At 36.0% G+C, this 13,591-nt stretch overlaps 3 protein-coding genes and 1 long non-coding RNA gene across 4 annotated transcripts; 3 read left to right on the top strand and 1 right to left on the bottom strand.

Annotated features, from left to right (window-relative positions):
- The first annotated feature begins 419 nt into the window (after positions 1-419).
- Positions 420-3,111, top strand: LOC117909172 (chloroplastic import inner membrane translocase subunit TIM22-2). Its single transcript, XM_034823085.1, has 5 exons — positions 420-635; positions 2,038-2,102; positions 2,247-2,319; positions 2,398-2,451; positions 2,537-3,111. Exons 1-5 carry the CDS (start codon positions 452-454, stop codon positions 2,776-2,778), a joined length of 618 nt encoding a protein of 205 aa, XP_034678976.1. The 5' UTR covers positions 420-451; the 3' UTR covers positions 2,779-3,111.
- Positions 3,112-3,156: 45 nt separating this feature from the next.
- Positions 3,157-4,942, top strand: LOC117909173. Its single transcript, XR_004650308.1, has 2 exons — positions 3,157-4,199; positions 4,298-4,942. It is a non-coding gene; the product is annotated as an uncharacterized LOC117909173 (long non-coding RNA).
- Positions 4,943-5,053: 111 nt separating this feature from the next.
- Positions 5,054-7,775, bottom strand: LOC117909171. Its single transcript, XM_034823084.1, has 4 exons — positions 7,302-7,775; positions 6,086-6,214; positions 5,699-5,883; positions 5,054-5,609 (listed from the first exon to the last, which is right to left on the bottom strand). The coding sequence occupies exons 1-4, from the start codon at positions 7,563-7,565 to the stop codon at positions 5,216-5,218; spliced, it is 972 nt and encodes a 323-aa protein (XP_034678975.1). The 5' UTR covers positions 7,566-7,775; the 3' UTR covers positions 5,054-5,215.
- A 2,182-nt stretch (positions 7,776-9,957) lies between these two features.
- LOC117909331 (40S ribosomal protein S8) lies at positions 9,958-13,340 on the top strand. The gene is made up of 5 exons (XM_034823331.1): positions 9,958-10,065; positions 10,160-10,232; positions 11,549-11,882; positions 12,372-12,541; positions 13,038-13,340. Exons 1-5 carry the CDS (start codon positions 10,062-10,064, stop codon positions 13,114-13,116), a joined length of 660 nt encoding a protein of 219 aa, XP_034679222.1. The 5' UTR covers positions 9,958-10,061; the 3' UTR covers positions 13,117-13,340.
- Positions 13,341-13,591: the final 251 nt, after the last annotated feature.

Genomic DNA, 13,591 nt, shown 5'->3' with positions numbered 1-13,591 from the left:
CTTTTAAGTATTAAAAAATATTAAAAACACTTTATAAAAATACTAATAAATGAACTTTTAAAATCTGTTTAGCAATTATTCTACCCTTTTTAATATTTAAAATTGTTTATCACTTGACTGTTAAAAGGACTAAAAACGTTTTTTAAAACAACCGCAAAACACATTTTTATTTTCATTGCAAAAACACTTTTTAGGATTCTAAAGGAAGTGCTTTACTCATAAGCTGGGCTGGTAAAACAAAAGTGCCCTAATTAATAAACAGCTGATAATAAATAAATAAATTTTACTAGAAAGCGCAGTTGCAACTAAAACGGTGCGTTTAATACAAAGGCCAGATGGGGTCGATTTTTGGAGGGATAGAGGAAAAACGGTGTCGTTTAGAGGTTAAAAATATCTACATATCGCAACACAATCAGACGGGAATCGGAGCTGCATTTTGATAGATAGGCCAATGGCGACGGCGGATTCTCCAAACACCGATTCTGATGCTGATTTCGAAAACCCTAACTCTACTGTTACCTCCAATTCTTCAGACGCTTTGAAAGCTAACCTTTCCGGTCCTCCTATAGTATGCCTTCTCAGGTTCGCCGGCGACTCAGTCGCTGGCGCTTTCATGGGCTCCATTTTCGGCTACGGTTCGTCCTCTCTCGTAATTTTTTTATGAATGTGCTTTGTGTTTGCATTTTTTTTATTCTCTGGTTTTTCATATTAGTTGATTTTGCTGGTTAATATTAAAGAATCTCTGATTTTTAGGGTTCTGTTTAGAGTTTTGATGCGATTGCCGTTTGTATTAAGCTAGGGCTGTTAATGAAGAATACATATTTAAAAATTTTGTTGTATTTATGATTGGGAAACGTAATAACTGTTCTGTATTTGTTTGTAAGGCTATAAAGTTGACAAATTTTAGTGGGTTTTGCTTTAGTGGCTTTCATTGTTGAACTTTTCATGTGTTGTTTGTTCATCATTGTTAGTATTTTAATTTTTTTCTGCGGTTTACTGTTGAGAAATAGATGTTTAAGTCGCCTGAAAACCATAGGTTGAGACTTGAGTGTTGCTGGTATTGTATTACGTAATTTGCCACTTTGTTTTGCTGGTTATGAGATTAATGAAACCATTGGCTGGGAGTACAAAACAATTTTAGAGGTTGTAACTATGTGGGGATTGTAGTCTTCCGATCTCTCTCTGTCTTCCTCTTTTCCTAGGTCATATATATGTGCAGTCCGATTCATCTCCTTCTCTAATACACCAATATCAGTTTTCATTTTTGTATTTTTTTTTCTCTTTTGTTGCCATTTATGTCAAGGTTTTTAAAGAAAAACAGGTGGGTGGGATGTCGGTTTTAAACTGCTCTTATTGAAACCTGCTGTAGCAGGAGATACAATTTCTTCTGGATAAGTATAGATGAAGTGACCTGGCTGCTTCTGATGGTTTAATGGTTTGTTTCGACCTGAACGCTTCTGCTTTGAGCATTATTGAGTCATTGACCTGTACAATTAGGTAAAGCACAAGATTTGTGACTTGGATATGCATTTGAATAATGCTATTCACATAGAAAATATAAATAAAAACTTATTTCCTATCTCATGGTTGGAGTTTCTAACCAAAACAAACAACAAACAAACAAACAAGCAAACAAACAAAAATTAGGGAGCTAAACTAGAATTTGTTTAGTGTGGGAATCTAACTATTTTTTAAACCATCTAATAGACGGGCATGATTTTTCTGCCTGCTACCGAAGGTATGATACTGTTTGTGGGGGTGGGTGTTGGGGGTGGATGCTGGGGTTGGGGTTGGGATTGGTGTTGAATAATTTATTACTGATCACAGGTTGAGATGTTGGTGTAGCTTAGACATAATTATTCTGATCTCTGGCTCATGGATTACATGCTGCAATTGAAGGTTAAAATTGAAAAAATAATATTGATTCTCACTAATTGTTAAAATTTGATGGCGTTACCATAAACCAGTCATTTTTGTCTCTTCTTGGAGGATTTGTTACTGTGATGAATAAATGACTTATATGGACACATGTTTCAGGTTCGGGTTTGGTTAAGAAAAAAGGCTTTAAAGGATCCTTTGCAGAGGCCGGATCTTCTGCCAAGGTACAAGAGACCATATGATATATTGAAAACTTTGATTGGCTGAATTGTATTTGTTTTTCCACTTTATTAACCCCATAAATTTTATGTTATCCTGATACCTTGCTATAAACTAAGGTTTCCTCTTCTTATCTTTTCCCTTAACAGACATTTGCAATTTTGTCTGGAGTTCACAGTTTGGTTGTCTGTTTTCTGAAGAGGTTGAGAGGAAAGGATGATGGTATGGCATCTCAACTCTACAACTGGCATTTCATATAATTTATCCATTTTAAGATAACCATGTTCTGTTTCTTTACAGTTGTGAATGCTGGAGTAGCTGGGTGTTGCACTGGTCTCGCATTAAGTTTTCCAGGTACTTAAACATCTGGTTGATAGATTACTACAAGGGCTATGAACCTGTTAAATTGAGGCTTACTTGTGCCACATATGTTTTGTAGGTACACCACAGGCTCTTCTACAGAGCTGCGTCACTTTTGGGGTGTTCTCATTTATCATTGAAGGGCTTAACAAGCAGCAGCCAGCCCTTGCACATCCATTTTCAATGAGAAAGGAAAGAGGGGGCAAAGAGGCACTTCCTCCCCTAGCATTCCCTCTTCCAGATGAGTTGAAAGAATCCTTCTCACACTTCTGCCGGTCCCTGCAAAAACCCAACAAGGGCAATTTTCCTGCAGCTCACTGATAAGCTCAGGAGTTCATTAGTGTAGACTGCTGGTGTGGCCATGAGGTACCTTGTAACGTTTGATATTCTGAAACCAATTGCGAGCTAAATAATGAAATGTCTTCTTATGCAGCAAATCACTCTTATATCTTGGTTTTGAGCTTTGACTCGAATCCCATGAGCTTGACGCATATTACTCTCTACAAACCCAATATGATTTGAAAGTGGCCCTGGACGTATACGATGATGAATCTAAGAAAAATGAGATGAATGTATTAAAGGAAAATGCTTTTGGCATGATGCTTGGACATGTGGAGAATAATTGAGTTATAAAGCAATCAAAGTTGATTACAATCCAGCACTATTCTGCTAGACATGCCAAAGTTTGGTAATTATCTTTTGTCATTATTTGATGAGTTTCACTTAATTAAAAGAAATTTAATATATTTAAATGAGTTTTGATTATTCATTACAATCTGATTGAAACTCATCCAAAGAGAAAATTTCAGAACAGTTGAAAAAAATCCTATATTTATTACCCTTTTTATGATAATCAAGATGATCATCCATTCTTGAATAAGTACACCAGTATATGATCTCATCATTCCAGTCTGTTCGTGATCTCCATCAACAAAAACTTACTGACGTTTTCAGTGGAGACACCAGTACCACACATGGCTGCTTTCTTTGTACTTGTACCTCTCTTTCTTGACTTGTCATCTGAAATTGAATATTCACTCTGTGGGATGGTAGAAAGCTTCAACTGAAGTTTTTCAGAGTCCAAGGTAGTTCTCAATGTTGATGCATGTTTTGCTGGTAATATCAGTAATTTTTTTCAGATTTTTTCATGCTTTCTATGTGGGGTGATGGCCTTTTTTTCTTCTTTTCATTTTTATTGCTTTGAGTTTCATTCACCGTTGATGCATTAAGAGTTTCTGGGAAAATCGACCTGGGTCTGCTCATGAACATACTGGTGAAAACAGGTAGACATGCAGAGGTCTGCTGGGCCTCCTCCCCAGTCAAATTATTGGCTCAATCGCCTAGAGCCAGAGGCTAGTTTCAGCAACAGGCACTGCAAAGGGTGGATGCAGAACCATTCCCAGTTGAACCAAAGGCTGATGTGTGAACCGCTCAAACATGCCTTCGTATTTGATACTTCTAATGTACATTCTCGTCTGTTCTTGTTCTTTCTGAGTTCATGGGATGGTGTTTATGAATGGTATTTTGAGAACTTTGATCCTCGTTTTAGATACAATATGTGGGAATTGAATTGCTCCATGGGATGATGGTTGTCAGGGTTGTGTTCCAAATTTTTCAGGAATTTATAAACATATACCGGATCTTATATATGCGTATTATATCTTAATGCATCAGACTGCTCAACGCTGGCGGGCCAAAATTAGGACCAATGCAGTAACCTAAGTAGAAAAGAAAAATAACTGGTTTGTATGCAATTAAAAACAAACTTGATATAGACTTTTTCTGTATTTTTGTGTAAAACTGCTGCAGATTGAAGCTTATTAAGCTACACATTTTTCAGGTATCTACACAATGAAGTGATGCTACAAGGCCATATTCAGTCTTTTACATGCCTGTGAACTCGGTCTATTCTTTTTATTCTACCATACAAGAAGGAAATTTTGAAGGCCACTCTGGATTCTGTTTCAGAAGTCTTCTCACACTCCACAGTATTCACATCTTCTTGCTTGGCGGGTTCAGTCATAAATGATAATTCTAGAGGCAATCCACAGCTGAGCTCAGGGCCTTCGGGGAATGTCCTTGAAGAGGGCATTCTTGGATGACTCTGTAGTGCTTTCAGATGGGAGCTGGGACTGCACCATCTGAAAGCCTCCATGAAGGCAACTCTTGTGCAGAACTTCTAGCCAACATGGGGCCAAGAAGCGATTCTCAATTGACTGTATAGCGAAACACTGCTAGGCATATCCATGGTTTGTTGGAAGGAAAACAAAGTAATCACAAGAGTCCTTCCATTTGCTAACCCAAGAATGCCTGACGAACAAAGTTTAAAACACTAAATTCCAAGCAACAAGTCATAGGGTTGGAATTAGCCCCTTGCCAAGGCCCTTTCCTGAACCATTGGAGAATGTCATTTGGTGTTTGCGGTAATAAAGAGTTCTGGTTTGATGCAGAGTAACCAGGCAATATATTTAATTCTCTGTTTTAAGCGTGTTTATGATTTATGAAAGAGTGCATATTCTGCTTTTATAATGCAGATGCAGGATGCTCATAAAATACTGAAATCACTATGAAGGGATAGATTTTGGATAGTTCAGCATGCTAAAGTCTAAGCTCTCATTCTAGATGAAAAAGTAACATTCAATTCTAAATTCAACATGTACAACATAATCAATTTCATCAACTCCTCAAGTGCATACAGTTAAAAATGGTCTTAAGGACAACCTCACAGCAGTCAGTTCCCAACAAATTTACCAATAAGCTAATAAATTGGCCCACTTGCAGTTGCCAATCCAGTTTCACATTTGCCGTTGTCACCTAGAGGAAGATCATAAAATTCAGCCAAATAGGACAAAGCTTCTGAATTATTGTTACAGACCTTCCAAAGTGATTCAACCTCTCCCTTGTAGACAGTGCCCCAACACTCAGAGTCACTAAGAAAATCTAGCAGTTTTGAATAAAAAGAGTCATAGTTCATCAAGAGGAAAGGGACTGGAAGCTCTGATCCAATTCTTTGTAGCTGGATTAATGCTAGAATCTCAAACACCTCATCTAGGGTGCCAATCCCACCAGGAAGGGCAACTACAGCTGTTCGATCACAATTACAACTTCTCACTGCAGCATCCACAAGCCCATGCTTCCTTGCAGAGAAAAACCTGCATTTTTTCAGAAGCAGTTCATCAAACCATATAGCCTTGAATATTCTACCAGCATGCTACTAGTTATGGCTAGTGCTTTGCTTTACCTGCATGTGAAGTAGGTTTCTGAAGGTAGGTATGGATGAAAACTCAAGGCCGTCTGTTGGCCAGCTTCTCTGCCTATCTTAAATCCACCAACTGGTTTTCCTGCCTGCAAAGCACCTTTAGAAGCAGCATCCATGAGGCCTGGACCAGCCCCTGTCCATGAAGTACAGTCCAAAAGATTTGCAACCTGCCAAAAGATGATTGCAGAAAAGGCTTATTTGAATACACGGAGAATCTCAGATATTGAGAAGATTGTATTTCACAGTGCACTTTGTGCTTATGTGCTAATATATCCTTCTTATATTTTGACATGTGGATTCATACTTCATATACGTCATATTACATGCATTTACATGGATGTATGCTTTGAAAAGTATGAAGAAACTTGCCTCTCTTCCCAACTCAAGAGCTTGCAAGTAATGAGAATGATCAGGCCCCATCCTTGAAGAACCCAGATACACAACTCCCCTCCCAAGCTTGTTTATGAGTTCATAGCATTGTTCAATCTCTTTTCTGACCTTTTGAGCAAAAAAAACTGAATAAATGAGTAACTCCTCCATCATTCATTGAAATATTAAAGCAATTCGATCAAGGATTCATAGTAAGTGATGAGACAACTAATAGAACTGAGAAAGGTGAACAAACAGCATATATGAGTAAAAAGCACATTGTTCATTTCATGGAAATCTCTTGTTCTTTTTTTTGCCATGCATTTGTATACCTCCTGCGTTTTTTTTGGCGCTTATTAATATATCACTCTGCCTAATAAAAATTAAAAATAAAAAAATCATGGAAATTTCTTATAGCCATGTCGAAATATTGACAACCTTAGGACTACAAAGACAAAACTAGAACCAGTCAATGGCTGGACCACACATGATAAAATCCTAATCCTGATCACAAAGATCTATTATACGTTAGCTTGCTCTCAAATTTTAATGTCTTTCCAATTGAGCACAGTAGCTAGGAAGCTGTGGCATATACCTCGGAATCTAGATGGCTGAATTCAGTCAGGTAACCTTGTAGAGGTTCAAGTTGGATCTCTCTTAAAGTATTGCCCTTGTTCCAGCCAGCTAGAATGAGACCAGGGTCGAATTGAATACTTCCACTTTCGATAGCATGGTCCAACACAGCTCTGTCAAAGAGCAGGTTGGCATTTTCTTCAACTTCTACATTCAATTTCACATTACAACAGCTGTGTTCACAATTTTGAATTTTTTTTTCCAGAATTTCACGAAATCACAAACCAACTTGTGGTCCAAAATTCTTCAGCTTTTGTCTTGTTTATTAAGGTGAGTTTTCCCATCAATACGTAACTCATGGGATATTTCCAACAAAACTAAACCTTAATACCATTTCCAGAACTGTTGGCTCATACTAATAGATTCAGTATCAAGGAATTGTGCCTCCTCCCAAAGTCTAACAGAAAGATAAGTCAATAATTTAGAGTTCTCATGAAAATCAATAATATTTTCAAACAGAGGGATAAGAAACGCTTACTTTAAGTTAGTAATGGGTTTTCCCAAAATCTAACAAGTTGTACCACAATCAATCAACAAACACAAAAACATTGAAACTTTGAGAGAATGTCAATCTGGGTTTTACCTCATTTGGGCTTGTTCTCTCGTCAAACTCAACGAATTCGCCCTTGCAAACTAAAATCCTCCATGGGTTGTGGGGCTTAAGCTCTGAAAACTTGAAACTAAGGGTCTGTCTTCTCTCCCCTCCATTGAAAGGGGCAAACCTTACAGTCCTCTGATGAGAGTTTCTGAGCAAAATATGAGAACCCAATGAAGCAGCCATTGAAAACCCCCCTTTTGGATTGTCCAAATGGAGCAAAGAATGAGGCTTTTGCATGATTTGGTTCATAATTTGAAGAGGGTATTATTGTTGTCAGCCTAAATGATCAGCTTTTATATTTGCTTCTGAAAGAAATGCAAAGTAGTGAACAGATTCTACGGATGCTTTGCGCACAGAGAGGAGGAATAGGGTTCCAATTTCGCTTAGTGCCATGCTGAACGATAAACAAAGTGATGCCACGATGCTTCCAAGAAGAAGGGTATGGAGGGAATTTCAAGAAGAAGTCTCAGGCTATTTGCTCTTTCTGCCTTTCTTGAATGACCACTTCTTGTCGGGGGTGATATAAAAAACTCCCCCTAGTGTAAAAAGCTACCATCAGTAAATAAATAAATAAAAAAATTTACAGATTCACAATTCAGAGTTATAATTGAATTAGTAAAGTTATAAATATAAAATTTATATATTATTAAAATTAAAAATAATTATAAAAAGTTAAAAATGATAAATTCTACTAAAATGGATGAACTAGTAATTTAATAGGTTAAAAAAAAAAGGCATGTTTGAAAAACCTAAATATTGATCATCAAAAATCAATTTAGAAAAATAAAATCTTAAATTTGGTTATGGAGACAAGAAACCTAAGAAGGGATGAGAAGCTTTGCCATTTTAGAGAAAAAAAAAAACTTTTTTCATACCATAAATTCAATGTTGATTTTCATAGAATCTTGATAAATATATGAATTAATAATTCAATCACTACATATGTTCAAAATTTTTTTATAAAAAAAATTTCAATCAATGCCTATAGTGAGATTCAAATTTGCAACTCAATCAAATTTGAAGTTGGATCGAAACTTAAACTAATCCAATCTATCCATGTGTCAAAACCTAACTTCATTCATCATAGAATCAAAAATCAATTTAAGAAAAGAAAAACCCTAAAATTTATTTTCAAATAGAGAACCAAGAAAACCAATAAGAAATGAATATGATGACTTCAAGAGATGAGAGAGGAAGTTCAAATGCTAATATGAGGGTAGTTTAGGGCAATTAGCCGAGTTAGTAGCAAAAATGAGCACTATACCATGTAATAAATCATAAGACCCTAAAAAAAAATCAGAAATTAGGTCATGATTGCATATGGTGGTCCTTTTTCATTTTTAAATCTTTGCCATGATAATATAATCTAAGATTTTAAGAAGCAAAGTGAGTTGAGTTGACATGATGATAATGACAAAGAAGCTATGGGCATTTCAAAATTAGGCATTTGAGGGTCGAGGTCATTTAGCTATTAATACCACCAAAATGACATATCATTACATATATATATATATATATATATATGTACCATTCAATTCAAGTGATTCACGGGTCAATAGTCGGTTCAAGTGGTTTAAGATTGGTCTAACCTTTAAACAACTCAAATGAGTCATCCAAACTAGAGAGGTAAAATGTTGACAGTTGAATCGATTGATTTCATTTTTAAAACCTTGATTATAACTATTAAAACATCAAATTCTATTCTATTTTTTTCATTCCACGAACTTAGGATCTAAATTTGGCTCATAAACTTACCCCAAATTAGTGGATGGGGTTGAATGCAAATCAAACCCATAAGCTTGACCCTAGTTAAGGGGTTAGGTTGATTGGGTTCAAGCATACTAAATATTGGATGCCTAATGATGGGGGAATTGAGTAAACTAGTATAAGTGGAGGGGTTGAATTGGATGTAATTTGCCCTATAGATGTTAAGTTGCTTAGGCTTCAGTAAACTAGATTTAAGATATAATTTTGGGGTGAACTCGATTAAAAAATTAAGTTACATTGACTTAAGTTACAAAACAAGACTTACAAGAAATTTCAAAACTTAAAAATTTGTGAGAAGTGAAGGGAATAAGGAAAAGTTGTGTATTGGGTAATGCAATTTGTTTGAGTTTCGAAATCTAACATGAGAAACATCTTTCTAGGGACATGAGGCTCAATTTCATTTAAAGGTAAATCTAGTTTACAAATAAACACAAAGCTCGACTAGTAGAAAATGTAGAAAACATTTATTGTTATTGATTCTTTATTAGATACTTAGCATGTGACGTGACAAAACCCTATATTAGGAACTAAATATTGAATTAGAACTTTTTTAGAGAGAATACAAGAAGTATTTAATATCTAATAACAAAATCGAGGTTTTTTTTTTCTATTTTTATTGAGAAACCTTATTATATTTATTAAATTGTTGATGTTTAGGTCGATTTTGGGTTAAAGAGTCAAATTTTAAGCCCGGTCCAAAGCCTGCCCGGGTCTGGCTAAGGGTGTGAGCCCAACCCAAACCATGAGAGCCCGAGATCACGTGGGCCGTTTTCTTGCCTAACCAAATGGGCATGACCTCTAGTCCCTTAGGTAAAACAAAGAAGAGCAAGGGCATAAAAATAATTTCAGATATTAGGGTTTTGTTCAAAACCAAGCACACCCCACTTCGCTCCTTCCTCCACCAAACCCTAGCCTCACTGCCAAGGATTTGGGTCTCCGGGAAGAAGAGAAACCCTAGAATTCCCCCCCTCTGCAACAATGGGTATTGATTGGTTTTCCCTTTCTCCTCTCCATTTCTCCACTGTTTCAATCTCGTTTTCATGATGTTAATCTAACAAAGCACTGTACTGTCACAGGTATTTCTCGAGATTCCATGCACAAGAGGCGTGCCACTGGAGGCAAGAAGAAGGCGTGGAGGAAGAAGAGAAAGTAATGATCTCAAAACCCATACTCTTCAAAATCCCAATCAGCTTAGATTCGCGTGTTGTTTTGAGTAATGGGTTTGTTTTAGTTTTGAAGGATATCTGCACCATGATTTCAAAACCTTAGCGAGTTTAAATTATTTCGTTTTTTTTTATGTGGTCTTTTGTGGGTTTCTTTTTCATGATGAAATCAATTCTATAATTTAAGGCCCTAGTAGGCTGGTTCACGGGATTGTTCTGGTTTCTATGGAAATTAAGCCTATAAATTTCAGAATATAAGAATTTTAGATTCATTTGTTTATTCAATTGATCTATTGGTTTTGTCTTCAAAGGAAAGGAACCCTTTGATTTTAGTGTGGATTTGTTTCTTGGGACTGATTAATTGGTTTAGATTTGTTTTCAGATGACATGGATGGGTTTGTAAGTTTTCTTTACAGGAAGCCGACACTATAGATTCCAATCTCTTATGAGTATAGTTTTGAGTGTCTTTTTAGGGCTTCATTTCATTTTTGAAGAGAAATAATCACATAATTTCCAAATGGCTGGTAAACTTAGGTTCATAGATTTCCTAAGGCTATGTTTGGTTCCCATAAAATTTGAGGGAAAATGTAAGGGAAAGAAAATACAAAGGAAAAGTAGAAAAAAAAAGTGAAGGAAAATAAAAAAATAGATTAAAAGTCGATAAATTATTTTCTTTTTGTTACTTCAAACTTATTTTATTTATTTTAACTCATCAATATAAAGATTAAATGATTTAAAAATACATAAGTTTTTAATTAATTTTAATTATATTTGATTTTATTTTATATTTTTTAATAGGACAACCAAACATGAAAAAATCATTTTCCTTCACATTTTTTTCTTTCTTAGTATTTTTCGGGAACCAAACATAACCTAAATTTGATTGTTCAATTTGATTCCTCATTTTTTATAGCACCGTAATTTCTATTATTGTGGAATTGTTTCATTTTTATGAGTCATTGGCTAATCATGTTTGTGAGTGGAAATAAGCTCAAGTAACCTCAAGGACCATCAATTTCCAGAAACCTAATGACATTAAGTACTTGTTGGGTTCTTGTCTCTAATTAGCTTCTTTGATTGGTCGGTACTCCTTCAGGGTGGATTGTGGTGTTTTTTGTAGACCACCTTTTTTTTTAGCCCTTCCTTTTTCTTGGTTGTTCCTTTTTGGATATACTTCCTGTTTACTTTTTGGGTTGATCTTTTGGTGCCTCCCTTTAATATATACACTTTCTTACCCATATAAAAAAAGTACTTGTTGGGTCAGTGATTAATGGGTTGGTCTTGTTTTTTGAAGAAGAGAAAGTATGAGCTTGGGAGACAACCTGCTAGCACAAAACTATCCAGCAACAAAACAGTTCGGAGAGTTAGAGTGAGAGGTGGGAATGTGAAATGGCGTGCACTGAGGCTTGACACTGGGAACTACTCTTGGGGCAGTGAGGCTGTGACCAGGAAAACTCGAATCTTGGATGTGGTTTACAATGCATCAAACAATGAGTTAGTTCGTACCCAAACATTGGTGAAGAGTGCCATTATTCAGGTTGATGCAGCACCATTTAAGCAGTGGTATCTCCAACACTATGGCCTTGACATTGGTCGCAAGAAGAAAGCCTCAGCCACTGCCAAGAAAGAAGGAGAGGTATGGCAGTTTTTATCATTTTTTTCTTTGTTTGTAGTAGTTATGCTCTTTCTAGTACTCTTTTTCCATGTTATATTAATTGAAGCCAAAGATACCCTTGGTATGGGTTGCTTGTTAAAAGTGGTTGATTTACTTGCTCTTGTTTCATTTCTTTTTGTCTTGGATTGTTTTCTTTTGGTATATGGTAGTCTTCATGATTAGCCTATCAAAATGGGGGGGAAAATGGTTAGGTCAATGACACACCAAAATAGGTATTTTATCTAATGAATTTTTAGTTTTTATACTGTTATATTTAATTCTTTACTTAAAATACTTGATTGTTTTGAGAATGTGTCGTGGGCCAAGCAGAAGAAGAGCAACCATGTCTTAGTGCTTTACTACTATCATAAATCTTCACAATCCTCGGTTTTTTTCTCTCTTTCATGTGCCATAATAATTCTTTAGTGTCATTTTTTATAATGTTGTTTTTAATGGTTTTCTGTAGGAGAGGAAGGTGATGGTCCTGCTGAGGAGACAAAGAAGAGCAACCATGTGGTGAGAAAATTAGAGAAGCGTCAACAGGAGCACAAACTTGACCCACATATCGAAGAGCAATTTGGTAGTGGCCGGTTGTTGGCTGCAATCTCATCCCGTCCTGGTCAGTGTGGCCGTGCTGATGGGTAAGTGTTTTTTCTCTGCTGATGTCTCACATCAGTTGACATCAGTTGCATTAATATCTATTACACCTTGGGCTGTTAAACAAAGTTGTCATACAATGTACAACTCTATTTGGTAAGGCCAGAGTGAGACTCTTCATCAATGTGCTTACCTCCATATTGCACCTTCCAGTTCTCATTCCTTATTAGTTCAGTGAATTGTTAGACTGTTCATGTGAACAGTGGAATGAGGAAATTTACTTTGTATGTCTCAGCTGAAGCTTACAAGGATTATCCATTATCGGTGCATTTAATTGAGAAAATGTGTTTTCCAACTTGGCTGACCTGTTACGACCCAGTTTATGATTAGTTAGCTTATTGGAAGATGAATAAGAGTAGTTATTTTCGTGAGGGATTAAGATTCATTCATGTTCCAAGAGGGCTTGCTAGTTTCTTTTTTATCTTCTTTTTATTGGTGGCATTATCCACAAAATAATATGGTTAAATTACACTGTGACAGATACATCTTGGAAGGCAAGGAGCTTGAGTTCTACATGAAGAAGATCCAGAGGAAGAAGGGGAAGGGCTCTGCTGCTTAAAATTTTGTTACCTGAGTTTCGTATTTGGAATCAGAGTTTTCATTTCTCTTCATATCTTTTTACCCTCTTTAGGTAATGGACTCCAGTTGAGATCGACCAGTAACTTGGACTATTTCTTGTTTTACCAATGGATGTTTAAATTAGAATATTTTATTGGTGTTTTGTTTTGATCAATGATCATACTACTGGTATTGAACATTTCATTTCCGTTAGTTATTTGCTGCTGTTGCTTGCCCTGGGAGATTAAAATTTACCCATTATTTGTTGATCACTTATCCATGGCTTGCTCGCTGTTGTGGGAAATTGTTATACCAAACAGGAAAGTTCCATAGGTTATTTAAGCTGTTCCATATCCTAAGGTTAGTCAAGTATTTCCTGTATCAGTTTTGGAAAGCTAACCATTCATTCTTCTTTGTGCAATATAAAATTAGCTTGAGTTTATGACTCCTTTTCGTGCTTGTTTGCATAGAATGTC

Source organism: Vitis riparia, chromosome 19 (genome assembly GCF_004353265.1).
Source record: "Vitis riparia cultivar Riparia Gloire de Montpellier isolate 1030 chromosome 19, EGFV_Vit.rip_1.0, whole genome shotgun sequence".
NCBI lineage: Eukaryota > Viridiplantae > Streptophyta > Magnoliopsida > Vitales > Vitaceae > Vitis > Vitis riparia.
The sequence above is the reverse complement of the archived record's forward strand: the minus strand, read 5'-3'. Positions and strand labels throughout refer to the sequence as shown.